Consider the following 15,171-nt stretch of genomic DNA (forward strand, 5'->3'; position numbering starts at 1 on the left):
TGGGGATGCTACAACTGTCGTAAGTGTGAAAAACAGTCATAAGTCACTTTTTGAACCTTGGTCACTAAATGAACTGTTGTTAAGTCAAAGACTTACCTGTACAAAACCATTTCCCATCCTTAATTTATTACAAGATAGAATTCCAGTCCTTTAGATATTAAATATTTTTATTGTTTTAGTGCTTTCCAGCAACCATTTAGAATTACTCCAAAAGGGAAAAATAACTTTGCATGAAAAAAAACAGCAGCTTAAACTTATAACACAAATAAACACTTGTAGTCTTCGCAAGGTGCGTTTTAAAATGCATTATCAATTTTAATAATTTTTCAGGATTCACAATCAGTCTTCCTCATAATAGCAATCATATTATCATGTTGGATGATAACCAGGACAAACAGCATATTGACCTGTTTTACGACTGTCCGCAACGAGTTGTAACACGAGGACTACCGTACTTCTGTACACATAATTCAACCGTACCTGATCAACAGCTCAAGTTCAGGTTAGATAAAGGATATCTTGATTCCAATCAATACAATACAGGTAATTGCGACCCCAGCTTGAAATGTTGGTGTGCTGATGCAAATTCCCAAACTTTTTATGCAACATCATCCGTGGTTAATTTAACTTCAGTTTTAGCAACTTAGCTTCAGCTTCCGACCAACACATCCACCAAAGCGTGTCTTATTCATAATCAAGTTTAAAAGAAAGGAGAAATGCACCATGGTTACCGTTAAGTTTGGCACTGAAATATTAATCTTCCAAAAACTGGGGAAAAGAAAACAGGTTGAATTGCAAAAACTAACAAAGATGCTGCATGAGTTTTGCCACTTCCTTGTTCACGTCTTTGGATGAGGTGTCTTTAAGGCAAATAAATTAAATAATGCTTAATTAAATTAAGCTTATAAATTAAATATTGCTTAATTGCATCGACTTTTCAGTGTTGTACTACCAAGATTTCAGCAATTATCTGGGCTTGAATGCCAGCAGGAGGGAAAAAAGGAAAAAGAAAAGGAAAAAGCAATTAAATTGGCTGTTTTTATGTGTATGTATATATATATATATATATATATATATATATATATATATATATATATATATATATATATATATATATATATATATATTAAAAAAAAGAATAATCCATTTCATAACTGGCTTCAAATTCTTCCCAATTCGCTCTTTTGTTTTTTTAGTCTTTGCCTTTTATGCGGTTCTTGGTTTGTAAGGGGATGTTGGCTAGATCCAAGGCATTCTGACCAGGAATGCTGGTCAAATTTCTGGGAAGGACGATGTGCTGGAAAGCACACCATAAAGCTGTGCGGGTTTTCCGTGTGGAGAACATGAGCTTGTTCACAGACGATGCCAAGGCCAGGGTATCTGCAACGAAGACAAAATTTCATTCATTCATAAATCTGAATGGTGTATATTTCCCTGATAATTTTAAACCATCATCGATTAGACCGCCAATTCAGATTCTCCTTGCTAAATGTACATGTTTCAATTCATGGCTTAGCATGAAAAAGATGTCTACAGGTAGTCCTCGACTTATGACCACAATTGAGCCCAAAATTTCAGTTGCTAAGCTAGACAGTTAAATGAGTTTTTACTCTCTTTTAGAACCTGCCTTGCCACACTTGTTAAGTGAATCACCATAGCTGTTAAATTAGTCACACAGTCAAATTTAAATGAATCTGGCTTCCCCATTGACTTTGCTCGTTGGAAGGTCGCAAAAGGGGATCATGTGATCCTGAGGAAGTCGTAAGTATGAGCCGATTGCCAAGTGTCCAAATTTTGATCACGCTGCCACAGTGATGCCGCAACGGCCATAAGTGTGAAGAACAGTCATAAGTCACTTTTTTCAATGTGGTTGTAGCGGTCACTAAACGAAGAGTTGTAAGTTGAGGACTACCTGTAGCATGTTAATGTTTTAATTTTACTGCTTAATGTTTTTCATGGTCTGTATTGCTGTTTATGATACTGTCAGCCTGCCAGAGTTGCTGGATACTGAGATGGGAGGCAAATAAATAACAATATTAATTACTAATATGTTATTAATTAATTAATTAATTAATTCAATTTGTATGCCGCCCCTCTCCGAAGACTCAGGGCGGCTCACAATACATTTAAAGAATCATTATAAAAAGACATTGAAAAATTAAAAACATTAAAAACTCATTCACACCATTCATGGCCAGATCTTGCCAAATCGCAAGAGTGAAATCAACGGCCCCAGGCCTGCCGGAAGAGCCAGGTCTTCACCACTTTTCGGAAGGCCAATAGGGTGGGGATGGTCCGGACCTCAGGAGGTAATTGGTTCCAGAGAGCTGGGGCCGCCACAGAGAAGGCCCTTCCCCGCGGGCCCACCAGCCGGCATTGTTTAGCTGACGGGACCCGGAGGAGACCAACTCTGTGGGATCTTACCGGTCGCTGGGAGCTATGCCACAGAAGGCGGACTCGAAGATAACCTGGCCCTGAGCCATGTAGGGCTTTAAAGGTAATAACCAACATATTGTTCGTGTATCTTTTAGCCTCTACAGGAGTCTGCGACAAAGAATACAAGCATTTCTGCTGGTTACAGGTTCAGCAATTCGCCCTGGTTGGAAGTTTAAGTGGTGTTTCTCAACCTTCGCAACATTTACATAGGTGGACTTTAACTCCCAGAATTTCCCAGCCAGCTTCTAAGAGCTCCAAGTCCGCTTATCTGAAAATTGCCAGCATTGAGAAATGCAGACTCAAGGCAATGTTTTTCAATCTTATTCAGCTTTTAAGATGCAGGGATTTCATCTCCCAGAATTCCCTAATAGGGAATCAAAAGGTGGTCCTTGACTTACGACTGTAACAGAGCCCAAAATTTCCGTTCCTAAGCGAGACGGTTAAGTGAGTTTTGCCCCATTTGATGACCTTTCCTGTCGCAGTTGTTAAGTGAATCGCTGCAGCTGTTAAGTGAGTCACCCGGTCGTTAAGTGAACCTGGATTTCCCATTGACTTTGCTGGTCAGAAGGTCACAAAAGGGGGATTCACATGACCCTGGGACACTGCGACCGTCATAAATACGAACCAGCCAAATTTTGACCAAGGGACCGTGGGGATGTTGCAAGTGTGAAAGATGTCCCAAGTCCCTTTCTTCAGCGCTGTTTTAACCTCGAACAGTCACTAAACCGATGGTTGTAAGTCAAGGATTACCTGTAATCAGGATCTGTATAACAACAGTGATTTTAAGCAGAAGTACTAATGAAAGAACGCGGCATTTGCCCATAAACTAAAGTCAAAGTACTTACCTTTTTCATTGGTGGTACGTGGCGCCCGTGATTTCCAGTTGGTAACTGCATTAAAAATCTCATTGTTCCTCTTGGCCTGGGTCATACGAATGGCTTCCAAGTGGCGCTCCAAAATAATCCATGTATGCTTGTGGATAGGAACGCCGAAAAGGCTTTCCAGTTTCTCAAGTAATAGGTAAACCTTTTTTTAAAAAAGTTAAAAAACCAAGACTGAATTTTACTGGAAGGGGGGGGGAAGAGTTTCATCTTTGAAAAATGAATATTTTGATTTTTCTACAGGTAAATCTTTGAGTGATGACAATTGAGAGCAGATGTTCTGTCAGGCCTGCCTCCGTTCAAAACTCAAGAAAGAAAATCCCCAACACTGAATCAGAGAAGAGGTACTTTTACTAAGTTTAAAATGACAGCAGCAAAAACAAGAAGGCAAGATCTGATTCAAAATGCGTAAAAGTTACACACTGGAAGCCACTCCAAATCTCTCCCCTCCAGGATCCAGCACTGAGAGCCCAATCAACATCCCGTATGATGTTGTGGGAAAGCTCCTCTTCAGGTATTTCTCTCATCTGGAGTCTCAGGACAGTTGGCCTTGAAGGAGTATAAGCAACTCGACTCAGCAGAGCCATAATTCAAACCTCCCTTCCATGGGACAACTACACACCACCTCGCTTCCCTACCCCAAATGCCCATGGCTCCTTCCCATTTCTATGGCAGCCGATAGCAGGCATGCTGCAGAAACCCATGCTGGAAATCTGGCTGATACGTTCTATCGCTTAAGCAAGGCAGTCATTAAGTGAGTTGTGCTTGGTGTGTTATGATCTTTTATTAACAAATCGCCACGGGCCTAAGGCAGGGGTGAAATGCTCCTCAATCCGGGAGCGATGGTGGTTGGTGGTTTGGAGAACCGGTAGCAAAAACCCCTGCCCTCCCCCATGTCCAGCTGAGCTGCGCGATCATCAGAGGCTTTTTTTTTTAACTTTTAAAAGCATTTTTTCTATAACCTCTTCGGCCGAAAAAATGCTTATAAAAGTAAAAAAACAAAACAAAAACCGCCTCTGATGATCGCGCGGCTTATCTGTGATCGTCAGAGGCTTTTAAAAGCATTTTTCTACAACCTCTTCGGTCGAAGAGGTTGTAAAAAAAAATGCTTTTAAAAGCCTCTGACGATCCCAGCTGAGTTGCCTGATCGTCAGAGGTTTGGAGAGGTTGTAGAAAAAATGCTTTTAAAAGTAAAAAAAAAAAAAAAATGCCTCTGATGATCGCGCGGCTTATCTGTGATCGTCAGAGGCTTTTAAAAGCATTTTTCTACAACCTCTTCGGTCGAAGAGGTTGTAAAAAAAAATGCTTTTAAAAGCCTCTGACGATCCCAGCTGAGTTGCCTGATCGTCAGAGGTTTGGAGAGGTTGTAGAAAAAATGCTTTTAAAAATTTTTTTTAAAAAAGAAAAAGTTGGCCACGCCCACCCAGTCACATTACCCCCCACCAAGCCACGCCCACAGAATCGGTAGTAACAAATTTTACATTTCATCACTGGCCTAAGGTTGTAAAGCAAATCCAGCTTTCCCCGCTGACTTTGCCTGCTGGAAACAGGTTGGGAAGGTCGCAAGAGCTGATCAGGTGTCCCAATGCCACAACCATTGAAAATACATGCTGGTTGCCAGGTGTCTGAATTGTGATCGCACTGCAATGGTGACACAGCTAATCCTCGACTTCCAACCATTCGCTTAGTAACTGTTCAAAGTTACAATACACTGAAAAGAGTGACATTTTTCTAAAAATATGTATCTACAAGCAGTGGTGAAATTTAAAATTTGTTACTACCGGTTCTGTGAGCGTGGCTTGGTGTGTGGGGGTAATGTGACTGGGGGGGGGGGCATTTTTTTTTTCTATTTTTAAAACCATTTTTTCTACAACCTCTTCGGCGAAGAGGTGGTAAAAAAAAATGCTTTCAAAAGGCTCTGACAATCCCAGCTGAGTTGCCTGATCAACAGAGGCTTTTTTAAAAACTCAGCTTGGATCGTCAGAGGCATTTAAAAGAAAAAAAGGGTTTTTTTTTCTTTTAAAAGCCTCTGACGATCCCAGCTGAGCTGCGCAATCATCAGAGGCTTTTTTTTTTACTTTTAAAAGCATTTTTTCAGCCGAAGAGGTTGTAGAAAAAATACTTTTAAAAATTAAAAAAAGCCTCTGATGATTGCGCGGCTCAACTGGGCAACGGGGGGGGGGGGGAGCAGGGATTTTTGCTACCGGTTCTCTGAACCACCCGCCTCCATCGCTACTGGATCGGGTGATCTGGTCCGAACCGGGATCATTTCACCCCTGTCTACAAGTAGTCCTCGACGTACAACAGCTCACTCAGTGACCGTTTGAAACCACAACAGCACTGATAAAAGAGACTTATGACCATCTTTCACACTTAGGACCATTGCAGCATCCCCCTGGTCACTGGATCGAAATTCAGACGCTTGGCAACTGATAATGGTTGCAGAGTCCTGGGCTCATGTGACTCGCTTTTGCGACCTTCTGACAAAGAAAAGTCAATGGAGAAGCCAGATTCACTTAATAACCGTGTGACTCAATTAACAACTACAGTTATTCACTTAACTGTGACAAAAAAGATCATGGAAATGGGGCAAAACTCACTTAACAACTATCTCGCTTAGCGACAGAAATTTTTGCTCAATGGTGGTTGTAAATCAAGGACTATCTGTTCTTCTTTCTATTCAGGGCCCCCCTCTATAATGAGGGTGCCGGTGTCCAGTCCTCCCATTTTTCTCTGTTTTGCCTAATTCTAGAGCCTGGTTCTGGTTAGAAAACCAGAAAGCTGTGCATTCAAGTCCCACCTTAGGCATGGGTGAATCTGGGCCAATCAGAATGCAGTACTCACCTTTGCTTGCTCTTGAAACTGGATCCAAATCAGGCGATCCACTTGAGAGGGATTAGTTCGAAGCCGGAAACATGGAATCTCACTGGAGGTGGCAAAAGATTTCCTAGGAAAGCTCATTGCTAAATCAGCCTCCATCTGGAGGGAAAATAAAAAGGAATTTTCAGAGCATCCTCCAGTCTTAATAGCGATTTCCCTTTGATCCCAATTGGTATTTAAAAGGCAGACCTCTTCCTTAAATCTCCAGGGATCAACTACAACGTTACCTTCAGCTGGAATTTAATTCTCAGGCACTTACATAGATCCATCCAGGCATTTGGGTAGTACAATACCAAAGAATTTTGCTACAAGGAGTCGTTGACCTATGATCACAATTGAGCCCAAAATTTCTGTTGTTAAGTGAGACATTTGTTAAGTGGGTTTTGCCCAGGGGTGAAATGTAAAATGTGTTACTACCGGTTCTGTGGACGTGGTTTGGTGGGGGGAGGTGGGTAATGTGATTGGGTGGGTGTGGCCAACTTTTAAAAAAAAAAAAAACTTTTCAAAGCATTTTTTCTAATGCTTCGAAAAGCCTCTCTGCCGATCAGGCAACTCAGCTGGGATCCTCAGAGACTTTTCAAAGCATTTTTTTTTTACCACCTCTTCGGCCAAGAGGTTGTAGAAAAAATGCTTTGAAAAGCCTCTGAGGATTCCAGCTGAGCCGCACGATCATCAGAGGCTTTTTTAAAAAAAACTTTTAAAAGCATTTTTTCTTCGGAAGAGGTTGTAGAAAAAATGCTTTTAAAAGTAAAAAAAAAAAAGCCTCTGATGATCGTGCGGCTCAGCTGGGCATGGTGGGGGGGGGGGCGCAGGGATTTTTGCTACCGGTTCTCTGAACCACCCACCGCCATCGCTACTGGATCGGGCGATCCGGTCTGAACCGGAACATTTCACCCCTGGTTTTGCCCCATTTTATGGCCTTTCTTGCCACAGTTCTTAAGTGAATCACTGCGGTTGTTAAGTTAGTAACCTGGTTGTTAAGTGAATCTGGCTTCCCCCTTGATTTTGCTTCTCAGGAAGCCACAAAAGGGGATCATGTGACACACACACCCCGGGACACCGCAACTGTCATATATATGAGTCAGCTGCCAAGTCTCCGAATTTTGATCACGTAGCCACGGGGATGCTGCAACGGTTGTTCAGTGTGAAAAAGTCATTTTTTTTCCCAATGGCGTTTTTAACTTTGAACAGTCACTAAACGAAATGTTTTCAAGGACTACCTGTGCTGTCTTTTTTTCAAACCGTATACTTCCAACTACAGGTAGTCCTTGAGTTATGACCGCAATGGAGCTGGCCTGTCATGGAAGTCAGTCATGACGGTCGTAAAATAGGTCATCCTTGGCACCGGCCTGATTTTATGACCTTTTCTGCAGCTGATGATAACCAGCCGTCTTTAAGTGAAACAATGGAGCTCTACTGTATGGGCTGGTCATATAGGCTATACTGCAGGGGTCTCCAACTTGGCAACTTTTAAGACTTGTGGACCTCAACTCCCAGAACAAGGTTGGAGACCCCTGGTTTAGAGGAAACCTGGAAATCAGGGCCGATTCTCAGCAAAAGCATCGTGAAATGATGCTTTACATCTCCACCCCAGGCCACCCCAGTGATGCCCTTGAAGTGATGTCCCAGTGCCTGGAGGCCGTGCAGATCTGGATGGGGAGGAACAGGCTCAAGCTCAACCCTTCCAAGACTGAGTGGCTGTGGCTCCCGGCATCCCGATATAGTCAGTTGACTCCATCACTGACTATTGGGGGCGAGTCCTTGGCCCCCACAGAGAGGGCTCGCAATCTGGGAGTCCTCCTGGATAGGCAGCTGTCCTTGGAGGAACATCTGACGGCTGTAGCCAGGGGGACCTTTTGTCAGGTTCGCCTGATTCGCCAGTTGCGGCCCTTTCTTGATCGGGATTCCGTGTGCACAGTCACTCATGCCCTCGTCACCTCGTACCTGGACTACTGCAACGCTCTCTACATGGGGCTCCCCTTGAGGGGCACCCGGAGGCTCCAGCTGGTCCAGAATGCAGCAGCGCGGGTAGTGACGGGAGCAGCATGGCGCTCCCATGTAACACCGCTCCTGCGTGAGCTGCACTGGCTCCCGGTAGTCTTCCGGGTGCACTTCAAGGTGTTGGTTATCACCTTTAAAGCACTCCATGGCATCGGGCCTAGCTATCTTCGAGACGGCCTGCTGCTACCGACAACCTCCCATCGACCTGTGCGCTCCCACAGAGAGGGCCTCCTCGGGGTGCCATCAGCCAAACAACGCAGGCTGGCGACCCCCAGGGGGAGGGCCTTCTCTGTGGGGGCACCCACCCTCTGGAATCAGCTGCCCCCAGAGATAAGGAGGATCCAAGACCTCGGTGCCTTCCGCCGTGCCCTTAAAACCTTCTTTTTCCAGCAAGCTGGGCTGGCTTAACATATTTTTTAATATTTTTTAATTTTTAATTGGTCTGTTATCTTAAATTGGGGCCAAATTAATATATATCCTTTTAATTGTTTTTAATGTTTATATTGTATGTTTTTATCTGACTGTACACCATCCTGAGTCCCTCGGGAGAAGGTGCAGTATATAAATTCGAGATAAAATAAAAATAAATAAAAATAAATGTAATGCAGGCCAGCTGCCAAGCACTGGGAGGGGCTGTCAGAATCAGGTCGTAAAGACCCCAGCATTTCATGACCCAACTATATAACATTATCAGTGGTAGAGAGAGGGAGAGCAAACCCCGCCCCCCCTTCTAAAATGGATGACGTTCCATAGTTGAGTCATGAGACGTCTGCAAGAACCCACCAAGCTCAGACAGCATCAATGACCCCCCCCCAGTCCTCCTTCTCCTCTCCTCTCCGCAAACCTCCTTTCCTTCTAGCACTGATGTTGTTACCTCGCTGGGTCATGAAATGTCTGCCAGAAAACCAGCAACCCTTCAGAGACCACCAAGGTTTCCACATTTAAATAGAAGTCTATCCTTCTCAATTTGGATGTTCTCCAGATGCATGTGCTTCCACCTCCCAGACCTTCCCCCTTCCATTCACAGTGGAACCCCCTCTTCCACTGGCCTGGAAGGTCTTCAGCCTGGAGACGTGTGTCACATAATAACCCCTCTCTCACCTTTGTTCGCTCTCTTTCTAACGCCCGCCACTGTTTGTAACAGTCCTCTAAGCGCAGGTAGAGTACGCGGGAAGGCCCAACATGATTAGTGATCAATCTGTCTTGGGGAATCAGTGGTGGGAGCATGTAATACGACGGAGAGGCGTCTCTGTTGATAACATGACTTAAATGGGGAATGTTGTCATACTGAAGATCAACCGAGAAAGATGGACATGACGGTGAAAAAGGAGGAGGCTGAGATGCAGGAGAATTTGGAATTTGGCTGCAGCCCGTGTCTAACGGGAAGAGGTGAAGGAACGCCGGATTGAGGAAATCAAACAAATTGCCCATTTTTTTCTTGCTTCTCAGTGCATCCAGCTGAGTCCAGTCCGGACCTATGAAGGCTGGGTTCATTTTAGCTCGTCTCTCACTTTCCCTTGTTTTCTGATCAGCATGGTTTCCATTTGGTGCACTGTCCAATCTGCGGAATTTTGCAAACCTGTTTGCAGAAAGACACGGTGGCCAACCACGGGGTGGAATGTTTCTCGAAATTTCGCCCAAGCGTTCCGGCCGAGGAGCTCGCAAATGAAGCCGGGAACGTCCGACAGAATTGTGCGGCTTAAGATTTTCCTTGCAGTTGGAAAACCCGTAATTTTGCAGATAGCTGCATTTTCGTGGGGCCATCTGGAAACCGAAATGCTGGACGACGGAGCTGTTGACAGAAGACTCACGTGGCAGGGTATTCATTTGATTTGGCTTTTTGTAAATTGCACATGATGCCCTTAAGGGATTTAAACTTCTGCTTTTGAGGCATTTATCTCCATTGTAAAATGAATTTTGTTGCTGGAAACCTGGGAGTGGAGATAAGAGATTTGAAGAATCTCGGAGGGGATACACAGAATTTTTACTTTTAACATTATTAAAGGAGGTGCTTGGGTTGTTGGGGCAATTTTGCTGCTGGTTTCGGTGCAGTTCGGTATTCGCTCCTTCGGGGATGCTATTTAATTGCTGAAATGGGGATGTGAGGAGATAAATGAATTGGGGCGATTCGTAAGTGCATCTTGTAGCACATAACTGGCTCTCCAGAATCACCGGATACCATATCCCATCTGCCGCAGAATGAGGCAGCTGAATTGATTTTTCTGTGTTGCTGGCCCCAAGCACACCGCTTGCAATGCCCTCCTGATCTTCTCCATAACATTCAGGAGGGCAGATCAGTGATGAGAAGCAGTCCCTCCTGCTAACATCAACTTGTTTCTTACAGTTACTGCATTCAGGAACGATGTCGAATTGCTGATTTAAATCTTTATAGGTAAAATCCTTGTTTTGTGGATCAGAGGGGTTCAGAGCTTCATGAGATGGTGGAAAGCAAGGAGGACAAGGGAGTGGCAAGGAGCCAGTCGCCTGCAGATCACAGAGTTTCCTGCTTAACGGTTCGGTAGGAGACGCCTTTTCCAATTTTTCTTCGTAAGAGTTCCGTGATTCAATGAGGTTAGCTTGGTTTTCATGATCCCAAATGTTCATAGGAAAAAGGCTTGAGTATCTGCTACTATTTTCCAAATCCATGGTCCAAGGTGGAGGGAATGAGTTTGACTGAGAGTCCCTGCAATGGACAAAATTTCATTTCTAAACATACTTTATCTTCATTACACGTTCCACAAAGAGGTACCCAGTTGGATCAGGCTGATGACCCATCATGGCAGAATATCTCCTGAATGTTAATAATATTTTAAAGTTTCCCATCTAAAATTCCACATAAAGGCCTTTCTATACAGGTAATCCTCGATTTACGATCATAATTTAATATGATATATTATAAATATATAAATCATATATAAATATAAATCATATAAATCAAATTTAAAAAAAATAATAATTGAGCCTGCCATTACAAGTAGTCCCTGACTTACGACCGTAATTGAGCCTGCACTTACAGGTAGTCCTCAAATTACAACCATTCATTTAGCAACTGTTTGAAGTTACAACAGCGCTGGAAAAAGTGACAGCACTGGTCCTCATTGTCATAGCATCCCCACAGTCATGTGATCAAAATTTGAGTGTTTGGCATCTACAGGTCATACAACAGCTCGTTTAGTTGACTGTTCAAAGTTACAGCGGCACAGAAAAAGTGACTTGACTTATGACCATTTTCCACACTTATGACGGTTGCGTCATCCCTGTGGTCACGTGATCAAAATTCAAATGCTTGACAACTGACTCATATTTATGACAGCTGCATTGTCTTGGGATCATGTCTGCAATTATTGCAAGTTCGAATCTCGCCAGGCTCAAGGTTGACTCAGCCTTCCATCCTTTCTAAGGTAGGTAAATTGAGGATCCAATTTGTGGGGGCAATAAGCTGACTTTGTATAAATATACAAAAGGATGAAGGCTATTGCTTAACGCATTGTAAGCCGCCCTGAGTCTCCGGAGAAGGGCGGCATATAAATCGAACCAATAAATAAATAAATAAATAAATAAACTTCAAACAATCGCTGAACAAATGAGCTCTGGTGGCTCAGCAGACTAAAAGCATTGTGATTAAGACCAGCTGCCTGCAATTACTGCAGGTTCGAATCTCACCAAGGCTCAAGGTTGACTCAGCCTTCCATCCTTTCTAAGGTAGGTAAATTGAGGACCCAGTTTGTGGGGGCAATAAGCTGACTTTGTATAAATATACAAAAGGATGAAGGCTATTGCTTAACGCATTGTAAGCCGCCCTGAGTCTCCGGAGAAGGGCGGCATATAAATCAAATTAAAAAAAAAAATGTGATCACAACCTTCTGGCAAGCTGAAGTCAATTGGGAAGTCAGATTCACTTAACTGGGTTACCAACTTAACAACTGCAGTGATTCACTTAACAACTGTGGCAAGGAAGGTCGTTAAAATGAGGCAAAACTCAGTTCACAAATGTCTCACTGAGCAATGTAAATTTTGGGCTCAATTGTGGCCATAAGTCTAAGACTAAATGGTTCAGCATCCCGGGGTCAAGCAATCACCATTTGCAAATCTTCCTAGCCAGCTTTTCCAACAGGCAAACTCAAGAAATTGGCTTTGCTTAATGACCATGTAATTCTCTTAGCAGCTGCAGTGATTCGCCTTACAACCGTGGCAAAAAAGAAAGATCATAAAATCATCGGGTGCCACTTTCTTAACAACCTCCTTCCTTGACGTCAGAAATCCTGATCCCAATTGTGGTTTTAAGTCGAGGACTACCTGTGCAGTATCATGCAGGCATTCACAAGATCGTTTATGATGTCACCTACCAATTTAGACTCTGCTAAAAGAGCAGCTGACACTGGAAAAAAATTGATCCCGTTCTCATCTTAATCTAAGTCGAATTGTCCAGCCAACTGATCCCACTTTGCATGCTCAGGATGAGGGTGTTATTCTATTTTAACAAAGTTTTTAAAATATCTGCCGGGGGGGAGGAGACGGGGAGGGAGAAAAAAAACAGCACTGTACCATTCTGTCATATCTTCTGATTCGTTGGGCTCCTGCAAGATGCTGGTCACTAAGGCGAACATATCAGGACCGCTGGCAGAGTAAAAGAGATCGATCTGTGTCCTAAAAGCAAGGATAAACAAATGCAAAATAAACCTGGCTTAGGATGTCACCAGAATGTTTAGTATATTTTAATTGGTTTTTTATTATTAACGTTTGTATTACATGTATTTTTATCGTTCGCTGTTCACCGCCCTGAGTCCCTTAGGAATAGGGCGGTATATAAATTTAATAAATAAATAAATAAATAAATAAATTTATTTGCATCCAGCCTTTTATTATTATTATTATTTACAAATAACTCAAGACAGTGAACCTCTCCAACACGGCTTCCTATTTTCCCACAACAACCACCCTGAGAGAGACGAACTTGCCCTAAAAGTCAACACAGCCAACTTTCATGTTTAAGGTGGAACTAAAACTCACTTGTTCCTCCTGGCGATTATCCCAAAACCACCCACAGGTTTCATGCCTAAGGCAAGAACTAGAATTCACCCTTTCCCGCTTTCTTAAAACACAAAACCAAACTTTTTTTCTCTTTGCATTTCTTCCGCAGTATTATTTAGGATCGGAGCTTAAAAGACTTGAAAATTCATAAAAGCAGACAAAACATATAGATAAAAGTGTCAAGGGATAGGTTATGTTTGAGTGTTTGTGGGAACACCAGCAGAAGATCCCCCCCCCCCCCGTTTGTATCATCCCTGAAAGGATCCCGGTTCATACCTTTGGTCTGGACACCCGTGCAGGGAAGTCCCCATCCTGGCGCCGTCTTCACATCTGGCTGAGCTATTGGATAATGGGGGATGTTCCATAGAGAAGGCTGTATTTGTTCGTTCACCCAAAAGTTGGGGAAACATTTCTTGATTACTGAGGTTTCCCTGAGGAGCAATTGCAGGGGGGGAAAAAATTGTAGGCAGGAACCCAATAAGATATAAATCAGGTGTCAAAGTTCCAAGTTAACACCCCCAACGAAAGAAGACTCCGAGGCTCGAGATTCCTCAAAGCTCTATTTTGTTAAGACATGTCATATTGGCACATCTGGGAAAAGCTGAATCTGAAAGCTTCCAGGTTTGCCCCACTCAAAAGAAAGTCCAGCCCAGCACCCACAAGTCCATCACATGGCCCAATCATCCACCATCCAAACTGGAGACACCTCCCAGTCATCTGACTCCATGGGCCGGGGGACTGTGTCCTTGACTGTCTGAGAAAGGAATGCTATTTTGACTATAGACTTCATATCACCCACACTCTATGCAATCCCCCCCCCCATTTCCCCACACAAGAATGTATCACAGGCCTGAAGGCCCAAATGTAAAAGATGGCTTCCAGGTCCAGGGGTGCCAAACTTGATTTCGTTGAGGGCCACAGCAGGGTTGTGTTTGGCCTCAGGGGGCCAGGATGGGCGTGTCACTCGGGTCGGGGGCGCCTGTGGTGGCCCTAGCGTTCTGCCGGTGAAAACGGGCTCCTGAGCTCCGTTTTCGGCTGCAATGGCTTCCTGCAACCCTCTGCCAATGAAAATGGAGCTTGGGAGGGCCACACACGGCACACCCAAGCTCCGTGTTCGCTGGCAGAGACACCGTGGGCCGGTCCTTTGCTGTTTCCAGGGTGGCCGTATGGACCAGGTTTAAGCACTCCATGGGCCAGATCCGGGCCCCAGGCCTTGAGTTTCACACCCCTGCTTTAAATTATCAGAAAAAGATGATTTCCCACAGACCTAAATCACAACACCGTGCGAGATATTTCACCGTACGAAAATATATTTGAAATTGCCACTCCATTTTCTCCATACATACTTGTATAGGTACAGGTAGTCCTCAACTTATGACCGCTCACTTAGTTACCATTCTATGATGAAGACCAAAAGATACTTATGACCTAGATTTGAAGTACTAATGGTTACCTCCCCCTCCCCTCCCGCATGTGGTCAAATGACCTCCTCATGGGCACTCCGCGATTTACTTTTTTTTTTGCTGGAAATCAAAATTTGCATCCGGTTTCTGACAAAAGATGCCCATTATGAATGAGTTCGCTTAACAACTGCCACAATAAAATGGTGTCAAATTGTGTCTATCATTATGGGTGCCTCAACTTGTAATTGAAATTCCAGGCTCCATTACGGTCACAAATTAAGAACTATCTATATTATTCAAGGTAATGTGATTGCGTTTAGTACAGATAGTCCTCAACTTACAACCACAACTGAGCCCAAAATTTCCATCACTATGACCATGGGGGATGCTGCAATGGTTGTAAGTTTGAAAACAGTCATAACTCCCCTTTTCAGTGTTGTAAATTTTGAAACGGTCACTAAAGAAATTCAATCTGTGCAAAAGATGCCATAGATGTAATAACCTACTGATTTACTCCTGACTCTGGTTACACAAGGATG

General features: G+C 43.6%; 1 protein-coding gene across 1 annotated transcript; it reads right to left on the reverse strand.

Moving 5' to 3' along the window:
* Window positions 1–1,152: 1,152 nt before the first annotated feature.
* LOC117680090 (uncharacterized) lies at window positions 1,153–13,754 on the reverse strand. Its single transcript, XM_034442594.2, has 6 exons — window positions 13,506–13,754; window positions 12,744–12,845; window positions 9,300–10,881; window positions 6,162–6,296; window positions 3,282–3,462; window positions 1,153–1,380 (listed from the first exon to the last, which is right to left on the reverse strand). Exons 1-6 carry the CDS (start codon window positions 13,637–13,639, stop codon window positions 1,193–1,195), a joined length of 2,322 nt encoding a protein of 773 aa, XP_034298485.2. The 5' UTR covers window positions 13,640–13,754; the 3' UTR covers window positions 1,153–1,192.
* Between the last annotated feature and the right edge of the window lie 1,417 nt (window positions 13,755–15,171).

This window comes from Pantherophis guttatus, chromosome 4 (genome assembly GCF_059756535.1).
Source record: "Pantherophis guttatus breed Tessera chromosome 4, ASM5975653v1, whole genome shotgun sequence".
Classification (NCBI taxonomy): domain Eukaryota; kingdom Metazoa; phylum Chordata; class Lepidosauria; order Squamata; family Colubridae; genus Pantherophis; species Pantherophis guttatus.